This window comes from Cicer arietinum, chromosome 1 (genome assembly GCF_000331145.2).
Source record: "Cicer arietinum cultivar CDC Frontier isolate Library 1 chromosome 1, Cicar.CDCFrontier_v2.0, whole genome shotgun sequence".
Classification (NCBI taxonomy): domain Eukaryota; kingdom Viridiplantae; phylum Streptophyta; class Magnoliopsida; order Fabales; family Fabaceae; genus Cicer; species Cicer arietinum.
In genome coordinates, this window is record NC_021160.2 from 9,736,459 (window position 1) to 9,758,720 (window position 22,262).

A 22,262-nucleotide genomic window follows, 5' to 3' on the forward strand; every position below is an offset into this window, starting at 1 on the left:
GATCAAAATTATAAATAATAATAAATAAATAAAACAGTAAAAGGTTGAAGGCCCAAAATTGGACTGGTTTTTGTTAAATATTGACCAAAAACATTACACATCCATATAATACAAGGTGTGTTTATTAAGCCTGCAAACGCGATTTCTGCAAATTTTTTATTTTTTATGTTTAATGCTCAAAGGATTGGTTTTTTATTCAAACAAAAAAAAAATTAAGTATTTTAAAATAAGTGTTGTTTTTGTATATTTAGTAAAAATTCAATTATTATTAGAAAAAAAATTATTTTATCAAATTATCTTTATTCTTATTAATTAATTGTATTATTTCTATTATGTAAAGTAAAATGTTGCATCGTCAAAACTAGAATGCTTAAGTTGTAGTTAGTATATTTAGGTTAGAAAGTGTGATTGAATATTCGATATTTTGATTCGTAAGTTATAGTTAGTCTATTTAAGTTAGAAGATACCATCGTATCGTTGAAATTAAATTTTTAAATTGTAGTTAATCTATTTAGTTTAGATTGAACGGTTGAGTCTTTGATATTAAGATTCATGATTTGTAGTTGGTTTATTTAGGTTAGAATTGATGCTCGAATCGTAGAAATTAGGAATTGTAAGTTGTAGTAAATGTATTTAGGTAGATTGAACTCTTGGATCACCGACATTAAGATTCGAAAATCATACTTAGTTCATTTAGGTTATATTGTATGGTTGGATCTTCGAAATTAGGATTCGTAAGTCGTGGTTAGTGTATTTTAGGTTAGAATGTATGGTTGGATCATTGAAATTAGAATTTCTAAATCACAGTTAGTTTAATTATGTCAGATTGAATTGTTGAATTGCTATAATTATGATTCATTAGTTGTAGGTATTCTATTTACGTTGGAATTGGATGTCGATTAGTTGAATTTAGAATTTTTAAGTCGTAGTTAGTATATTTAGGTTAGATTGAATGTTGAATAATTGAAATTAGGCTACCTAAGTCATAGTTAGTTTAATTAGATTAGATTGAACTGTTGGATTTTCGAAATTAAGATTTGTAAATCGTAGTTGGTCTATGTAGTTAGAACTAAGTGTTGGGTAGTCGAAATTAGAATTCCAAAGTCGCAATTGTTCCATAAAACATAGAATTTACGATTAAATAGTTGAAATTAAGATTCTTAAGTCGTAGTTGATTTAATTATGTGAGATTGTGTCGTTGGATCATTGAAGTTAAGATTATTAAGTTGTAGTTAGTCTAATTAGGTAGTAATATACGGTTGGATCATCGAGATTAAGATTCCTAAATCATAGTTAGTCAAATTAGGTGATAATGAATTGTTGGATCGTCGAGATTATAATTTCTAAGTCGTAGTTAATCTAATTAGGTGATATGTGTTGTTGGAACTTCATGATGCATACCATTTAACATGTAACAAGATTCATATCAATTTACACGCATACCATTTGTTTGGTGAATTCATGCAAGCTTGTACAAATAGCATGTCATGACAATCAATTAACATGTAGTATACTATAGACCTATATAATTTGGTTTTCACAAACTTGTTATAATTAATAATTATTCAATTTTCAATTTTTTAACATAAATAATTTTTTTAATAAAATTTAACTATTTCTCTATATTCAATCATATTTATAGGTAAATATGTAAAAGTTTTCCGAAAAATGATAAGTTAGATCAAATTTACAAAAATATATTGGAGAGAGATAGTAGATCAAAATTTTGTTTACATTTTTAATAATTAAAATTTAGTTTGAATTTAGGTTGGAAAATATAATTTATTTTATAATTATAGTAGTTGTTTTTGTAATTTTTTTTTATAAATTATTTCCTCTAATTTTTTTATAAAATACATCTGAATTATAATCTAGTTTACAAAATTTTGTGTATTTGGTTCATTTTAACGATTTTGGAGACCATGTTCTAATCTTAAAAATTGAGCATATTAAAAAGTACAATTTTAATAATTAAAAAATTTGATAAAATAAATTTTAGTTCATATACACATATCAATCTACATTATGCAACAGATCTACACTCACCAATCTATAAGATACAATCTACATGCATGTCATTTGATTAGGTTAATTCGTGTAACAAAAAAATACACATATTGCATGTCATCTTAAACATATTAGATTACCATTTTCGTTTTCTATTTTAGAGAAACATGTAACTCGTCTTTTTGATTGAGTATAGAATTAGTGAAAATAATAACCTTTTTAATACAGAAGAAGAAAACTGAAATAAGGAAAAGGAACTATGAAGCACTAAAATAAGATCTTTATCTTTATTTTATTTTTATTATGTATTTGGTCTATAAAATATTGACACAATAGCTCATGTGTCCCTTAACTTAGTTTCAGATAACACGTCCTTTATTACAAGTATTCAAAGACATACATAATGAAAATATGAGTTTACTTGAATATTTGAGTTATAAATTTGATGAAATTTGCATTACATTAAAGATGATAATTAATTTTTGGATGAATTTTTGTAAAAAAGGATAACATTGTTAACATTTTAAAACCTAAAAGATCAAATTGTTTATTTAAAATTAAATAAAGGATCAAATCGAAAGAAAAAAAAAGATAAATGACTAAAGTATTATATGAAATTAAATGAAGGGACACATGTCTAAAATATTTATTAAATATATTACTTATTTTTAATTGGTCTATTGTTTTTTGTTATATTAGACCAGAGTTCATTGAAACTTTCAATTGGTTAAAACATAATATAAAATTAGAACGAAAGAGCATCAAGTTGAATAGATAAAAAATGTAATTTATTCTTTATATTTTGTACATATTAATTCGAATTGATGGAAGTTCAATTATGGTAATTGTTTTAGCTCATTAGTTTATCGGTATAGATCATATATTTTTTATTTTTGTTTGTTATGACTTATTCATTGTCTTTTTTATGATAAAATTTATTAAAAATAATAATAACATATTACTTTGTTATATTATTTTTTGAATTATTTTTAATTGGACAAAATTAAAATACTACAATTATGATATAACTTTTGATCACTTATATTCAAATACAATTATATTGTGTACATTTACTTTCTTGTTTTACTCTCATACTTCTTATGAAGAAGTAGTATATATCAACAATACTTATTTAAAACACAAATTGTGTCAAAAATAGGACAACAAACAACAACTCAAGTCATAAAAGCAACCAAATTCTCCACCAACCCCAAGAGTATACCAGCACCAAAACCAAAATGAAAAAGTACATTACATGAACACAATAAGTAGCATAAAATTCCCCTAAAATCTATAAGTACTTTGTTCGCATAGAATTCTACATTGAAATCTTTAATTTGAGATTAAATCACCAACAAAATAAAATAGTTTGTCACATAAAATCTCACTATTTTAGACAAATTATTAGTAAATTAACTAACTCTCTTATTCACCTTCTACCCTGTTACAAACGATCTGGATATCTTCCACCATAACAACTTTCTACTAGACCCTTCCATACTCCATTCGATGCTCTAACCTATATTTATGGGATAACACTTTAAACCACATCAGTCACATAAAATGGGAATATTAAAAATTCGCAAGTTGGGTACACCAAATCCGCCTAACTCATCCTTAAGAGACAACTTATATTATGGGTCTTATGTGTTTGCTTACTCTGCCACAAAAAAGACTTGAAAATGGATTCAGTTTTAGAAATAATACTTGGGAGACCCTTGAAAGAGGACATTAAATAAATTGACAAATACATATAGGGCAACTTTAAGAAGAACAATGCAACACTCATGGATAAATTTTAACTCCTTCATCATGATAGCCTCCTTCCAATTCTTTCGATGATTAGATCCAAGAACGATAATCTCCTTGAATTTTCATTAATCGATAACCAAAGATATTTTAACGACAACATATCTAACTTACAATTCAAAACTCTCCCCGTTTATTCTATTCAAGAGTAATTTACATTAACACCAATCAAACGACTTTTATGAAAATTAACATTCCAACCAACTACCAGCTCAAAAAGGAGAAAAATAGTCTTAATCGCTATATTATTTGCTCTTTAATTCTCTCCCACAATCAAAGTGTCATCCATAAAATATCAATGTGACAAAATACATTCATCCTCATTAACAATCCGACCACCAAAAAATTGGCCACAAGATAGTGATGTATAAAGCATAAAACATAAAATTATGACCTTCAAACTTTATCCGAAACAAAAAAAAGAGAAAAAGGACCCCGTTGACATAAACCTTAACTCAAATCAAATTCATTAGTCAGACTCCCACTAAGTAAAGTCATAGTGACATGTTAATTTATGAACACATTCTAAATAATCGAGATAACCCGACTTCACTTAATTATAATCCTTTTGAAAATGTACCTTAAATATAATATATTATTTGTTATTTCTCTTAGCCTCATCAACCATTTCATTTGCTATTAAGATTTCGTCTAATATTTCATAACAACTTTTATCAAAATATAGACTACGATTATGAGATTATCAATCCAATCATTGTTTCAATCTATTCACAAAAAACTTTGGACAAAACCTTATGCATGCACCCTAGTCTTCCTGATCCACCCTCCTTATACATATATTATGAAAAAGAAATAACCTACACCAACACTCCTCTCATATTGACCCTCTCATACTAACACTCTTTGTTTTTCACCTAAAAACAAAGAAATAACTCACGATAAGGTGTGATACAATATACAATCATAGATGAAAACAACTTTTATTTATTTTTTCAAATTATAAAGAAAAAAACACTAAAGTAATAAGTGAGATATGCCCCTTCAAGCATGCATACAAGCAATAATTAGATATGTTTGTGTTTTTTTTTATTATAGAAAAAAGGAACCAAACAAAACAACGGAAACAAGCAAAGATAAAGCAGACCCTCCAACCACAATTGCCGCTCACTTTCACTTTAATAATGCAATTATTTATGTCATTTTTATAAGCATCTTATCTTAATACTCCAATCAAATTCGTTTTTTTATACACATTATTATTATAGAAAGGAAATATTTGTAGTGTAGATGTAGTAGTTGTAGATTTCGTTTCACAACTAGTCAAACACAAGTCAGTCATACAAATCGATCATGACAGCTAAAAAAGAATTAAATAGACAAACACAATTTGCAGTCACTTTACCACATTATAAATTACTAAATTAATTAACTTTTAGACTGAAAATAATGATAAAATAAATATAATATATTGGTAAATCTTTTTTTGAGGAGTAAATCTATAGTTCTTTAAATAAATGGATAAGAAATAATATTATATAGGAGATTTTTTTTTTTTCAAAAAGTTTGACAAACCTACGATTCCTTAATTTAATTCTAAAAAAAATGATATTTTTGTTATTTCATCAGCAGATAATATAAGTTTTAAAATTTATATAATTATTTAATATAAATCACTCATTTGATGTAAAATAATAAAATTATAAATAAAATAGTTTAAATAAATGTTAACATTAAAAGAAAAAATATTAAATTAAAACATAAAATTCTTTAATATTTGCATGTAGATTCTTCTGAAAACTTAATTATAAAAAAGTTAATAATAAAATAGTTTAAATAAATAAACAAATTAAAAGAAAAATCTCATCAAATTTGATATTATAAATTTATAAGAAAATTGATTTAATTGATATAAATTCTTTTAACGTTAGAATCACATTGATATATAATTTGTTGGTTAGTGCTCTTCGAATTTTTAAAGTCTATTCAAATACACTTTAACATCCAACTAATCTAAATTTATCATTTATTTTTTCTTTAAAAAATTTAGAAAGACAAAAAATAATAAAGTCTAGAAATTGCTAATAACTTGGGCGGTGGTAGATGCAAAACAACCAGACTAAGCTTTCTCTTTCTGTCTCTTGAGTTACGAGTTGACTCAGTTACAGAGAACAATGAGTCAAGAATCGTTCATATACAGCTTTGTAGCTCGTGGAACAATGGTGTTAGGTGAGTACACCGAGTTCACTGGTAACTTCCCTGCCATTGCAACTCAGTGTCTTCAGAAACTACCTTCTTCAAATAACAAGTTCACCTACAACTGTGACCACCACACCTTCAATTTTCTAGTCGAAGATGGTTATGGTAATGTCACACTTGTTTGATCTATTGTTACTTTCTTTTATCTTTGTGCTGTTGTTTGCATTGCATGATGTGAATGAATGGATTGTTTTTGTTTGAAACATAATTGGAATGGAATCTGAATTGCATGTTTTTTTTTGAAGTGCTGGATCTGGTTTTGAAATGGATTTGTTGATGGGGGGTTTTGAGTTTGCATAAAGTTTGGATCTTTTGGGTTTTGTTAGGCTTTTGAATTGATTTTAATTGGTGGGTTTTGTTTGGTTTTGTGGATTCTTTTCATATTTTGGTGATTGAAGTAAATAAATAATGACAGTTAAGAGAAATAGAATTTGATTTACTGTGTTCTAAATTCTAATTAAGGTTTCTTAGTCAATTAAGGTAATTTTTTTTGTGGGGTGCATGTAGCTGATGAATCCGGCTAGAAGTATTCCTTTTTGTAGGAAACAACCAGAATTAGGGTCTTTGGCACTCCAGTGGCTCTACCGAAGTCTTTGGTACACTAGTGGCTCCACCGCCGTTGTTAGATGATTCTATTCATATTACTAATCTCTGCTTGAATGCTTAAGTCGTAGCTTAAGGCTCTTCGGTCCTTGGCGACAAACTCAGTGTGGCTTAACCAATTGAGTCACACTAATTAAATAGAAGTATTTGGTTTTGCGTTCTGGTGGTTTTTTATTTTATTGTAGTTATACGTTCTTTTTTGGAACACCTCATTTTAATGCAAATTTATACCCTTGTCTGTCAATAATTAGGGATATTGTTGGGACATCTGATCAAATTTGTCAATCGTTAAGATATAGTCATGTGTGAGAAATCTAGGGATGAGAGGGGTAAAGGTTTTAGGCATAGGATAGGTAGAGAGCATACTTTGAAAATAGCTTATCGATTGATTGATAAATGATTGATAAAAGATGCAGAAAATGAATACATGATGCTCCAAATATAAAGATTATTGAGGATTAACAAACTAATTACATGCTAACAAATACTAACTTTTACACTTCTAAATTTTAATACATCATATAGTCTTTAAACAAGGGTTAATCTTCTGTCAAAAAAAAAAAAGAAACAAGGGTTAATCTTGCGTATGTGAACTGAAATTGCGTCGAAGCTTCTGAGCTGAGCTTAGGCTGCAATGAAATGGATGGTCTGTTGGTCACTAGGGGTCTTTGTTTACAACTATTAGGGAAAGTTTAGAAAACCTTTTCAAATAAATTATAACCATCTTCAACTCCTCAATTTTTTTAAAAGATATGAACCTATAAATATACAAGGGTTCTTTCATAAGCTATGATTCAACGACACTTCGAATAGGTGTGTCCAACACGTGTCAGTGTGTGACACTGACACACGTGATTACATTACCTTGAATCACTTCTATTTTCTTAGATTATTACTGATGTCTAATAGTCTATGTGTTGGTGTTAGTTTTGTGTTTGTGTCTGTGCTTAATAGTTCACAAGTTAGGAACCAAATACTTATCTCAGTTGAGAATTAAAATTTAAGTAAAACAATCTTGACCATTCGTGTATGATTCTGTTAAGGTGGAATTATGATGGAAATGATCTTCCTTGTTTATTGACAGATTTCCATATAAAAATGCTGACTTCACATCAAGTTATATAAGTTCCAGCCCTTTTGAGCAGCAAGGGCAACAATCATTCTTATGGTATTTAGTCTGCTGACAAGAGCAAACACCTTTGTATAATCAGTACCATGTTTTTGAGCATATCCTTTTGCAACCAGCCTTGCTTTGTACTTGTCTACTTGTCCAAGTTCATTTAGCTTAGTCTTGTAAATGCATTTGACACCTATCTTCTTTGATCCTCTAGGCAAGTCAGTTAATTCCCATGTCCCATTCCTGTCAATAGAAGCTATCTCAGCATCCATGGCTTGTCTCCACTTAGCATCTTTCATTGCAACTTCATAGGTTTCTGGGTCTGCATATTATCAATTCCTGCCATGTTAGCTTCTTCTTCCTCATCTGAAAAACCTTGACCACTTTCATAGTCATCAAGCCAGTCTGGAGGCCTTCTGCTTCTACTTTCATTACTATTCATCTGTTGTGCATTTTCAGTCTCTTCTGCACTACTTCGTCATCTTCTTTTGTATCCATGACTTGATCTATTTCTCCCCAATCCAAGTCACAGCAATTTCTTCTTTATACTTGTTGTCCCACCTCCATTGTTCATCTTTTTCAAAGATTACATCTCTGCTAATTATAATATTCTGTTTAACAGGATCAAACATCCTATACCCCTTTGATAATTCACTTACTCCAAACAGTACATACTTGCAACTCTTGTTTTCAAGTTTTGTTCTCTTAACATCTGGAACATGAACATGGCCAATGCATCCAAACACGTTAAAGTGTGATACCGAAGGTTTGGTACCACTCCAAGCCTCTTCTGGTGTCTTGTCCTTCACAGCCAAAGTAGGGGACCTGTTCAGCACATAGATTGTCCAGTTGACAGCTTCTGGCCAAAACTTCTTTGGAATTCTTTTTCCACACAACAAGGATCTCACCATCATATTCATGATTATTCTATTCTTCCTCTCTGCTACCCTGTTTTTCTGATGGGTATATGCAGTGTGGTAAGCTGTCTCCTTATTCCACAATCTTGACAAAACTGATTGAATTCATTTGAAGTGAATTCTCCCTCTCTATCAGTTCTAAGACATTTGACTTTCAAATCAGCCTCATTTTCAACCATACTCTTAAAACATTTAAAATAATACTAAGCTTCTGATTTTTCATAAGGAAAATAAATCCATGCCTTTCTAGTGAAGTCATCTATAAGACACAAGAAATACCTTTTGTTACTGTTTGAAGAAGGTGTGATAGGCCCACAAATATCAGCATGAATTAGAGCTAACTTCTCCTTAGCTCTCCACTGGCTTTGCTTTGGATCCCTTTGCTGCTTTCCCTTCATACATTCTCCACACACTGATTGAATTAGACAGATTTGGAAGTCCTTTTACCATGTCTTTATTCTGTAGGACCTTCAAGGCTTAAGTGTCCATATCTGCAATGCCACAGGTATGAAAAGTCTTCACTTGTAGTTTGGAAACAGACATCACTAGATTGAGAAACAGTTTGTGCAGGCAATTTGAACATTTTATTGGAGGCCATACTTGTTTCCAGGATTAACCCATTTTCTTGGTGATATATCTGCAACTTCCAGATCTTAATACTACACTCAGACCCTTTCTTGCAATTGTCCAATGCTCAAAAGATTATTCTTGAGATCAGGCACAAATTAAACATCTGAGATGAGATAAGGCACACCATTCATAGGGAGGTTCACACTGCCCTTCCCTGCCACCTGCATTCTTGAGTTATTACCAAGTTTCACCACTTGATTGAAAGTCTCATCCAACTTGGCAAACCACATTTTGTTGCCACTCATGTTATTAGAACAACCAGACTCCAAGAACCAAGCATCATCTTTATCTCTCTTGAAATTCAGCATGAGTCATGAGCAACATGGTCTCTTCTTCATTAAACTCAGCGAAATTTGCTTCTTTATCCCAATCTGGACATTCTTGAAATGACCAAGTTTGTGACATTTGAAGCATTCAACTGTATCACGTTTGCTCTTCCTCTCCCCCTTCCCCTTGCACCACCTCTGCCCTTGTTGGCAGACTCAACCTTGTCTTGAGACAGAATCTTCAAAGCCTGCTCCTCACCACGAGGCTTATGAAATTTTTGTTCGTGGACAATCAAAGAACTCTGAAGTTCATAAAGGGAGAGAGTATCTGTATCCTTAGACTCTTCAATAGAGCAAACAATGTAATTGAATTTCTCAGGTAGAGATCTGAGAATCTTTTCAACAATGGTGAAATCTTACATCTTTTCACCATGAATACGCATCTTGTTTGCAACAGCCATAACACGAGAGAAATAGTCAGTAACAGACTCACCAGATTTCATCTCCAAGGTCTCAAAATCTTTCCTCAATGCCTGACCTGTGCATTTCCTTGGTACTTACGTTTCAAAGAATCCAGATCTGTTTGGAGGTGTCTTCCTGCAGAATACTCTCCACAGTTGGCCTCTCAATAGCTTGAAACAAGTAATTTTTAGCCTTCAAATCTTTAAGCCTTGATTCATCAATCGTCTTCCTTTGAGCAGCTATAACAACTTCTCCTTCAGCAGGCTCCATGATCCCCGTCTCAATCAAAGACCGATACTCCTATGATCTAAGAAAATTCTCCATGAGCATACTCCAGTGATCATAATGCCCATCAAATCTGGGTATAGAGGCTTGCACAATCCATTACTTCTGTCCATATTTGCCATAATCGTGCAATGAAAAACTGTGATTCTTGATTTTCAGGTCAGGCCTCTTGTTGAGGCTCTGTACCAATTGTTAAGGTGGAATTATGATGGAAATTACATTCCTTGTTTATTGAATGAAAGTACAATGACTTATATAGTCTTTACATGCTTAATAGAAAACTGAATGAAAGCTAACTAACTAACTGCCTAACTGCCACCAGCTCATAAGAAGCTAACAGCCAGCTCTCAACTAGCGGACTGGGTTAGAGCTTGCAAACTGATTTCAAGAACTGGCACTGGCTGATGCTCAACTAACACTAAGCTGGCACAAGCTTACAAAAAGTTGAACAGATTCTGTATAATGTGAAAGTGTTTTTAACTTCTATTGTATGCTGCCTATTTTTGCCTAGATTATAAACATCAAGTTGCTAAACAATAATGTTTCAATGCTTTACATCGATGCTTTCTATAAATTTCAGCTTACTGTGTTGTTGCCAAAGAATCTGTTAGCAAGCAGATCTCTATCGCATTCCTTGAGCGTGTCAAAGCTGACTTTAAGAAAAGATATGGTGGTGGAAAAGCAGATACAGCTATTGCCAAAAGTCTAAACAAGGAATTTGGGTATACTCATTTTGTTCTAAATTATTGGTGATTTCTTTCCTGGATAGAAAAATTGTATTGTAAGTTTATTAATATGGATGCACAATTGCAGGCCGATTATGAAAGAGCACATGAAGTATATCATTGATCATGCTGAAGAGATTGAAAAGCTATTAAAAGTGAAGGCTCAAGTTTCAGAAGTTAAAAGCATCATGTTAGAAAATATAGACAAGGTACTGTTTGTTCAGAATAAGATTTGGATTTTTTCCCCCTTATCTTCAGTCATTTCTACCACAGTTGTCATTATGCATCTTGTACTAACTTATAATCCATTTTTGTGTTCTATCTCAAAATGAAGTATGCATTTAGTATGACTCATTTGTTGATAAGTGGGTAGACACTTGAGTATAGAGCGTCTGCTCTTTGGGCTTGGCCCATTCGTTTGTTTCGATTACGACTAGGAGGGTTGGGGGTGCGGGGGGCTTTGCCTGCCACGGTACAGTTAAGGGATAAACTTGTAAACTGGACGTTAGTATTTAAACATAGCTTTGTATTATGTAATGCTAATTTATTGCATAATAGAAAACTACATCATCCAGTCCACTATGCTGTCGTAGACGTAGACATAATTGGCTGGATTTCATGATCAACCGTTGTATTCTTATGAGTTTATTTATCTGTTTACTTTAAAACTAGAATTGCTACTCTAAAAGTTCAGTATCATTTTGTGTCCCTCTCAAAACTTCAAAAAATTTCAAGAATTGAAAATGTTAAAGACATACTTGGACAAACATTATGCATCTATGCTTGCTCCTTCCTCACCCTACCAGTTCTGTTGATTATGACTTGCAATCTCCGTTTAACTATTATTGTCGTAAATCTTGTTAGAGAAACTATTTGCTCCTAATATGTTATTCACCTCTGTTTCCTGACAAAAGAAAATTTCACTGGAAACTTTGAGTGACTAACTTATAACCTATGAAGTTTTGTATAACCATAAAATTTGTTTCCTTGCATTGTCTTAATGTGTTACCGAAGCTCTGCTTAAATGCCTTATTTTAAGTTTTATTTAGGCTGGGTTCATTTATTTCAGTGCTAGACACGACAGTACATATATACTTAAACATCTTTATTTTCGTCATTTATATTTTCAGGCTATTGATAGAGGAGAAAATTTAACTATTCTTTCAGACAAGACTGAGACACTGCGCTCACAGGTACGTCGACTAAGGTTAGACAACATTGTTTTTGAAACTTATGCTTTCTAATGCTAATATCTTTTCCTAATTTTCAGGCTCAAGATTTCAGAAAGCAAGGAACACAGGTTCGTCGGAAGATGTGGTATCAGAACATGAAAATTAAATTGGTTGTTCTCGGTATTCTATTGTTTTTGGTCCTGGTTATCTGGCTCTCAATTTGTGGTGGATTTGATTGTTCAAATTAGCATTAATTGAAACTTCACAAATCAGGTTTTTATTATAGGAGTTTTATAACTACAGATTGACAGTATTCATTAGTTTTACTCTGACATCTAATCATATTTTACCATGTCATAATATAACTTCTAATTTTTTGTGACGGCATCAATGAAGATGGTGAAAATATGATTGGACGATTATGTAAATTTTTTGTATACTGTTGGTTTATAGTTATGTTTTTATTTATAAATGATGTTTTAAGTGGGCAATTTAGAAGAAAATCAACCAGCAGGGACAGTTTCACAATTGTAAAAAAAATTTCCTACCTTGTTGCTGGTGGATAAATTAATGTGTTATTGGAAATTGTTGAGTAGAGGGAAAGGGTCTATCAGTGTATCCTGCGATGGACTGTTTGATCTATACAATCAGTACAGTTGTACTTTTTTCTTAGTTTTTACTTTTTAGCATACAAAAATCGACAAATTCTAAGGTGGACTAGGTCCACCCGTGGACCAATGTTTAAAAGTTATTTAAAAGACTAACAGTGTTCGACAACACTCTTTACATTTAAGACAATGACTTATTGATTATAGATTTGATGAGTTTTGTTTTGAGGAATAATTCGTTTATTTTTATTTTTATATTGATCGAGTCATTGTCTTATCAATAAAGTACAACATAACTGTTTCGAGGAGTGTTTCCGATATTCTTTAAAGTTTCAGGTAACTTGTAAGTATTAATTCACCGTAATATTTGCCTACAAAAATGTTGATAAAGTACGGGATTGGGTAGAAAGGAGTGGGATGGAATGAAATGAGATAACATATACTTTTTAAAATATAACATTTTCCACAAGCTACAGGCAAAATCATGGCACGTTACTGTCATTGTGATTATGACAAATCAAACATGCACTTCATTCTATCCAATACCACCAATCCAAAACATACAAGTTGGGTTTGGAAATAAAGGCCAAAAGGTCTTCCCATAATACCATTAAACTTGCAAGTTGAAGTGGTCTTGTGAAAATTTATAGTCTAACTAACATTTAATAAGGGTATTTTCGGTGGATTGAGCAAGTGATACGAGTTCTAACTAAACTATATGCGTATGTACGCTCACTTAGATCAACGTGGACAAATTTTACAAATCAAGCCTATGATTCTAAGAATCGGGTATATGCTCTAAAGGATTATGCCATTAACATTCTTTTAATACACTCTTTTTAACATACTTTATAATTGGTTGAAAATCAAATGGATTTTACTAAATGTACGGAGGATCTACATGATTTAGTGAGATTTATTTGAATTTCAGTCAACTAAAAAGTGTGTTTTAAAAAATATATTAGAGAATATATTGATAACTCTTTTCTATAGTCTAATGAATTGCCATTCAACCACGGGTTATACAGTTTGACGAACTAAAGAGCTTCATATTAATTTTTGAATGGATAAGTCCATGTAAAACTCACTATATAAACAACAAAATAATCTGTGATATATAAATCCACATCAGGAATTCAATGGAAAGGGTTGATAATGATTTTGTAAAAAGCAGAAATTATAAACAGAAGGCTTTGACCAAACATTAAAGATAAAAGACATGAGATCTACTTATTCATTGTCGAAAGATTTTTACAATGTTATAGCCTAATATTCAATAAACCCGAGATTACAATTTGTTGACATTTGAACATATATATCTCCTTACCTTGTCGAGTTTGAATATGTGTTAATAGGGGAATGTGGAAACTCCATTGTTAGGGTTTGCAGAGCTTGAATTTGGGGTTATTGTATATGACATGTATGTTTTTTTTTTTTTACATTGCTTGTGCAGTTAAATTGAAAGACAACATATTCAAAAGTAAAGTCCGATCAGATCTTAGAAGTTAGGTTGAGATTAAGGGTATGTTTCTTTAAGATTTAAAAAAAAAAGATTTTTAAAGTATTTTATTTTTTTAATAATAAATTTTTTAATTATTTTTTTTAAAAAAATTTGAATTAAAATTTGATTTAAATAGTTATTTTAAAATATCATTTTTAAAGTATTTCATTTATCTGCTATCACTTTTTCTAATAGTAAAATTTCAAAAATGACTAAAATGAAAAGTTATTTTGAGAAGTTAATTATACAAAATTATTTTTTGAAAGATACATGTTTAAAAATCTAATTTTTTATCATGTTTAAATTATTAAATATAAAAATTAATTTTTGTAATCGATAACTAATGAGTCTAAATTAATTGTACTATTTTTAAGTTGTTATAAAAATCATTTTTAAATATATAAAATCAAAATTATTTTATAAAAATTATTTTTAAAAATATAAAATTAAAATTACTTTATAATTTTTTTAAACAAAAGGACTTTAAATCAACTATACAAAATTGATTTGTAAGATAAAGTATGATTTTTTTTCACTTGTAAACACCGTTTGTAAAACATATCTCATCTCTTCTCATGTAAATAAATCTTAATTGAAATTTACTAAACGTACTATTGAGTTGCTTAAATTTAAGAGATTTGTTTTATACATTTGATAAGGATAAATTGTATATTTTTACTATCTTATACCCATAATTTTTTTTAAATGTCAATTTTATCCTTTTTCATTTTTATTATTTTACAAATTCAATGCACTTTTTATTTTTCATCATTTAATTTTTTTTGGGATAACCAATTCAAATTTTCCGACACTCGAAAAATTTAATTTATGTTTCTCGGTATATAAACTTATCGTAAAATTCATATATAATTCATTATAAACTAGCATGAAACTTTTTATAAATTTCTTGGTACAGAGGCTAGAACAGAAAATATCGAAAAAATTTCACAAGTTATCCAATATACTTTTTTGTATTGGAAAACTTGTGAAACGGGTTTTAGGTACAAATCATTTTTTTCTAATTATTTGTAAATTATTTAACTTGTTTATATCATTTTTAACAAATAAGATAGACCACTACTATTATGTGATAAAACATGCTTAGATACTACTAACATTTTTGTCACTAATTATGTATGAATAATTATAACAATAATGCTATTCACACCCCCCCAAATTGCTATTCACACCCCCCAAATTGCTATTCACACCCCTCAAACTTAAAAAAAAAATCAAAATCTCTAAAATGCCCTTCCCTTCATCTTCTTCATAACATTACTTATTCATATCATCATCTTCTTCTTCATTCTACATTCCATATTTTCATTGTTGTTCATCTTCTTCATATTCATATTCATCATCAATCATCAAGCATTTTCATCAATCATTAATCATCAATCATCATCAACCAAGTTCATCAAGTTATTATCATTGATGTGAATCAAGTAAGTAATAATCATTCTTTGTTTTTATTGTGTTATGTTGTTTTGTTTTATGTATTTAAGAATACAATGCCTGAAAATTGAAGGAAAGTAGTTTTCATTTTTGATGAAGAAGACAACCTTCGTTGCCCTAAACCCAGAAACGTACGTTCAGTTCACGTACGCAAAAAAGTTTTCAAAAACCCAGAAACTCAGTTCACGTACGTGGACAAAATTTCAAAATCCAAACTTTACGTGAATTGAAATAACGTATGTATACGTGAACTGAGTTCACGTAAACTTACGTGAATTGCAGTTTACATACATAACAATTTTTCAAAATTTTTTGACGTACGCAATTTCAGTTCACGTACATGGCTTATTATTCATCATTCAATGATTACGCAATCTAAGTTTACGTAGGGGTACGTGAATTCAGATTGCGTACAATATGAGGATTCATATTTCAAACTCCATTTAATACGCAATCTGAGTTCACGTAAGTGTACGTGAATTCAGATTGCGTAGAGTTTCAAAATTTCAGTTTTTTAAAACATACGTGAACTCAATTCACGTAACTCCAGAACGTACGTAAACTGAGTTCACGTAAAATCTCCAGATTTACAAAAATAAAAAATGGGAGTTATTGGATATTAAATGATTTTGAGTATTGGTATGTGAGTTATGAGTGTGATGAATGGGAGTTATGGGATATTAAATGTGTAATATTGATGACAGGGGCATTTTGGGCACTTTGATTTTTTTTTAAGTTTGAGGGATGTGAATAGCAATTTGGGGGGTGTGAATAGCATTATTGTAATTATAATTAATATTGTAAAAATTATTATTGTGATTAATTATTATAATTTAATTTAGATATTTGATACAGATGAAGCTATTGTGAATTGGGCTAAGGGGATTGATATTAAAAACAAAATGAGTATTATCATCACTAGATCAGATAAAGAGATTAGAGAGAGGAAAGAAGAATAAATTAATACGAAATTGTGATAAAGTAGGAAAATACAAACATGATGGACAATTAAAGTAATTTGTGTAGTTCACAACCATGTATTACTTGATATTTTAGAGGGACGTGCATTTATTGGACATTTAGATAAAAAAGAAAAAAATATGTTCACGACTTAACAAAATATAATGTTATACTAAGGTACGTATTACTGTCATTGCAAGAGAGTGACAAGAAAAATGTTACTCTCATAAATATATATAAGCAATCAAGTATTATTCAATTGCATGTGAGAGGTCCTAGGACATAAATGCAACATTTATTCAAATTAGTTGAAGATACAAAAAATGTGTGTTGAAATAGAAAGCGACAAGACTCAAATGTTTTAAGGGATAGTTTTTAGGCTCATTCAGATTCAGTGAAGTTGTTGAACTTGTTTCCTATGGTGTTGATTATGGACATCACCTACAAAATCAATAAATACCGAATGTTATTACTTGAAATTGTTGGATTTACTTTTTTAGAATGTGAGCATGAAGAAAATGTTTTTTTGGACATTAGATAGGTTATGAAAACTGTTTGTTACACAAAATAAATGTTCTCATGTAAATTGATTGATATAAATCTTGTTTTGATGAAAATAGTTGATATTGTATTTTCACCAGTTGTTAATTTGTTTTGTCGATTTGATATCGATAAAAATATTGGAGCAAAATGCAAGCAATATATCTTAGAAGATATACAAGAGTTATTAATACTGAATATGTGAAAAAACATTATGTATTACAATGATGAAAACAAGTACATCATGCATTTGCACATATTTGAGCAAATATACGTTGATAATCAAGTATTTGTTGATTATGTTAAAGAGAGTTGATTGACTCTTCACATGCAAAGGTTTGTTGAAGTATGGACTAAACAGGTGATGCATTTTGAGAACACAACGATTAACAGGTATGTCACATCACTATATAACTTCAAGTTTGTAATTTTAGTATATGTTTTTGAAATACTTAATGGTGACAATTTACAAATTCATGTTGTTGAATTGCTTCATGTGTAAATGTTGGAAGGCTATGAACAACATGATAAGATTGCAAGTTAAAAAAACCAGAGACGTGTTTTATAAAAGTTTCTATGATAAATAGCATAAATACAAAAATCCATTTTAGCATAGATTTAAACATGAGGTGTGAGCTCATCCAGGATTCAGAAGATGGATTATAATTGGATACGTCTAATGAGATGGACTCATTGTAGAAACACTTTTGATCAAACGACGTTATAGGAAAAATAGTGTTGAAGAGTAAGATGTGTTAACTTGTTTCTCCAACTACAAATTCAACGTTTCGACCACTTGAAAAATTTAAAACCAAAGAACGAGTGAATAAGACTACGTGTGAGGAGCTGAAAGTTTATGATGTGTATCGAGACCTTTCTTACTTTGAACATATTAATGCAAAGCATCCTGATTCTCAACCATCTCAATCATCAAAGAAGAGATTAGTCATCAAAGAAACAACCCTCTCAGTACTCGATGAAACAACCATCTCAAACCTCAATGATAAAACCATTTCAATCCTCAATACATTTGTTCTTGAGACGATTTCATGATGTTATTCAACCATACATCGATGACATAATTAATATGATAGTTAATGGAAATTATATCTATCAGGCTATTGCACTATTGCTTGGACATGATGAGGAGTCTTGGTCTTTGGTCCGTCATAGTTGGGACTAGAGGATTGCTTCTCATATAAATCAATATGATATTTTGTTCCCATGACACATTAATGATGTCAATATTCTTTAAAGATAATAAATTTGGATATTCAATCCCTAGATAAATGGATGTTCATACCAGATATGAGTTACATGATAGAGACAACATAATGTTATTTTAGTCATGTTTTGTCAGAGATTATATATGACTTTTGTTTTCCTATGAGGGATTCATATTCAAGAACAACAACAAATGATTATATTATATGTGTTGATTTTGTCAACACATATCATTAGGTTCAAACAAAATGACATTATTGTTTTCTTAAGTAATACTTATTTTTTCAAATAATAACACTAATTATTATTTCAAGCGATTTTATAGTTAATGAGGAAAATAGATTTTCAATGCTAGACATTGCACCAGATTGGAAGAAATTTTGTACTTATGAGATAACTTCTTAGGCAATAACATATAAAGAATGTGTACAACATTGAATGTATTTATTAGGGTATATGGCACGTGATTTACTGAAAGAACTTGTAGATGCCATGTCATTAGATAAAAATTAATTTTGTATGGTTAAGATTGTACCAACACATTTTGTATGGTCAAGATTGCACTAAAATATTTTGAATGAACTACAATAATTTAAAACTTTATAAAATCACTTGTTATGTCTTATTATATGCTTGTTATATCTTTAATTATCCTTCAATAATAATACTAGATATTAACAAGCTACCAATAATAATAAGTTCAAACTCTAAATATAAATAACAACAATGATGTTCATCACAAACAACATTAAAAATTACTAACTAGTCTCATCGTTCGCTAAATGTAAAGCTATATAAAAATAACTATATATATCATCACCTAGGTCGATCCATGTACTTCCGGCCCCTGCTGCATAAGATCATCCACCCGTTGAGGGTAGAAGGTTGTGAACCAAAAGATTCTACAGTGATGGCCGCGGCATCAAAACTTGAAACACGAGGTACACCATCTGACCGCACTATATGTGGATAGATACCCTCACTCCAAATATCCATTCTAGGACTGGGATGGATATGTAGTTGGATGTATCCTATGATACAATTCAATGATAGAGCTCAAATATGTCATCCACCTCACATCTGTATTACATTATCTATCAAGAACTAGAGGTGGCAATGATGGAATATGTCGAATAAGACAAACTATCTCAAATACCTCTCTGACAAATATGTCATTATTGTACTGTACAGTCGAAGATGACCAATGTATATCATGATATCGTCGAAGGAATTTGGTGTTTCCCTTATTTATAACTCTATAAATTCATTATGGTAATACACTCCATGTCGGCATCTAAATCTTATCTTTTAAAAATATTTGAAAAATATTCGTAAATCCAATACTGTTACAAATAAAAAAAATAATGATAATGATAATCATAAAAAATTAATAAATAATAATCATAAAAATTAATAAATATAAATCATAAACTTGTTTTATAAAATAATACTTGCATTAGAGACATATATTCACCTCAATTTCTTTGTACTGTAACAAATGTCATCTAAGAGGTAATCATAAAGCACTATGAGTGCAATAGGATCCAGGCGTACCTATTGGTACCTTCAAAATATGTGAATAGCGAAAGGTACTTCACATCAACTAATATATGATTTTTAACTACGAAAATAATACTCCCTACCAAATTCAACAAGTATGTCTGGTCATCACAATCAAATCTCTTTGCAAAACATTGTCTTTTGAAGACCTCTTTCAATCAATCCAAAAATTAATAACAAGATTTATAACTTTATCTAGGTCGGCTGGTGGACTGTAGAACTCACCCTTAATGTGAATGTCTAGTAGATTGACAACATCATCTAAAGTAATTGTCATTTCACCAAATGACAAAGTCTTAGAGTATCATATCTCCACAAATGCAAAAATGTGGTTGTTGTCGATTAGCTTCAGACTATCCGTTGTAGTAGGGCTAATCCAAACAAACTAATCCACACCTCTGTATCTCATGGGAGTACTAACGAAGTAAATTGTTGTAGATTTTTAACATGGAAAACTATCTTCAGCATCAATCGTTCTTGCATACAAATACAATAAAATATAATATAGAACAAGAATAATAATTAATTTAAATATTTTAAATGCACCATAAAAAATTTAAAAATCAAAATAACTAATATACTTGACCAAATCATACTCTACCATCAACATGATACTGATATCGTGTAAGGACAAATATATCATACGATTCTCCAGGTTACTGTGTAAGCTCATCTTTTCGCTATACATATTCCTCTTGATGCATATGGTCTTCATCCCTCACTGGCAGTGCATGCTCCTCCACATGCTCCTCCTTGTTCTTCTCCTCCTCCTCTATAGCCTTATGTACATATGCCGCTTGTACATGATTCTCCTACACAACAACATCAGCCTCCAGCTATACAAGCTTCTCGATCATAAGTATTCACCTTGCTCTCCCTCACCATCCTCCTCCACTATAAATCGACGCTCCTCCGAGATGATGTGGGTCAAATTCCTGCTAGAAGAGGATCCATCAAAGATGATGAAGTATCAGTATTGCGTGCCTTCCAACTGAAAATAAACAAATTAAAAAATAAATTTTAAAAATAGAAAGAAAAAAAATCAAAAAATTGGGGGTTTCAAATTTCTCGGAACAAGTTGTATATTGAAAGTTTGAAAAAGTTTTTCATAGTGTTATTTTTGTACCGGTGAATTTAAAAAAAGTTTTATAGTAAATTAGAAAATTTGATCACTTCTTTATCGAAAAAATTGAATGATATTATAATTTTTTAATATTTATCTAAGAGCAAACATAAAATTTCATTAGATTTATAATATAGGAGTATAATTAACGGGGTACGGGTAAAATTTTCTAATGAAAAATAGCATCCTAGCCCATTCAAAAATGCAATGGGCTTCAAGTACCGCACCATTCCGTTAATGATTGGTGAGACCGCAAGGTAGGTATGCATGGAATTACCCTTTTATTGACTTTTAATTTCTTATATGATTAACCAACCATATTATCTCCAAAAAGGTAGGGGGTGGTAGATAAGACTCTTATCCTTGAGTTAATTTTGTGACTTTTTCAATTGGTTGAGAAGGGTTTTGTTGGATAGGGCGTTGAAGATCCTTATGATCCAATTCCAACAAAAGGGACAGACATTGCTTGGTCCAATTAATAATGCATGGTCCTATATATGTGTAATATCTGAAAATAATATTTTTCAGGTATGGCAGATTTTCAAAGTAGATACCAAAGAAAGATTCTTCCCTTCACGACAGAATATGCACTACAAGAAAAGAAGTAATTTGTGAGGGCTAAAAATCCTCACAAAGGACAAATAGCAGCCACAAAGGAGCTATTTGTGGCGGCCTTAGACAGCTACAAATAAGCTGGTCACAAATTTTTGTGAGGGTTTTTTTAGCCACAAAGTTTGTAAAACACGTTGTCATTTGTGATGACCTCTGCAGCCACAAAAGGCTGCATTTGTGAGGGCCTTTGCAGCCACAAAAACCTGCCTTTGTGAGGGCACAGACTGCCACAAAGGACAAACTGATTTTTAAAAAATTCAGCCTTTGTGAGGGCCCAAGCCGCCAAAAAATCCCTCCTTTGTAAGGGTTTAGGCCGCCACAAAGTACCATTCAGATTAAAAAATAAATATTTTGTGAGGGCTTAGGCCGCCACAAAATATTATGTATATTAAAAAATTAATTTTTTAAATTCAACATTAATACTGTATTATAATATTATATATAATAAATTAATATAAATTTAAATTTT

The 22,262-nt window shown here is 30.5% G+C and overlaps 1 protein-coding gene and 1 long non-coding RNA gene across 2 annotated transcripts; one reads left to right on the top strand and one right to left on the bottom strand.

The window, feature by feature from the left end:
• Window positions 1-5,839: 5,839 nt before the first annotated feature.
• LOC101491486 (vesicle-associated membrane protein 724) lies at window positions 5,840-12,882 on the top strand. Its single transcript, XM_004487804.4, has 5 exons — window positions 5,840-6,138; window positions 10,894-11,035; window positions 11,127-11,247; window positions 12,169-12,231; window positions 12,309-12,882. The coding sequence occupies exons 1-5, from the start codon at window positions 5,949-5,951 to the stop codon at window positions 12,456-12,458; spliced, it is 666 nt and encodes a 221-aa protein (XP_004487861.1). The 5' UTR covers window positions 5,840-5,948; the 3' UTR covers window positions 12,459-12,882.
• Window positions 12,883-19,918: 7,036 nt separating this feature from the next.
• LOC113785170 (uncharacterized) lies at window positions 19,919-21,643 on the bottom strand. The gene is made up of 2 exons (XR_003471307.2): window positions 21,409-21,643; window positions 19,919-21,049 (listed from the first exon to the last, which is right to left on the bottom strand). It is a non-coding gene; the product is annotated as an uncharacterized lncRNA (long non-coding RNA).
• Window positions 21,644-22,262: the final 619 nt, after the last annotated feature.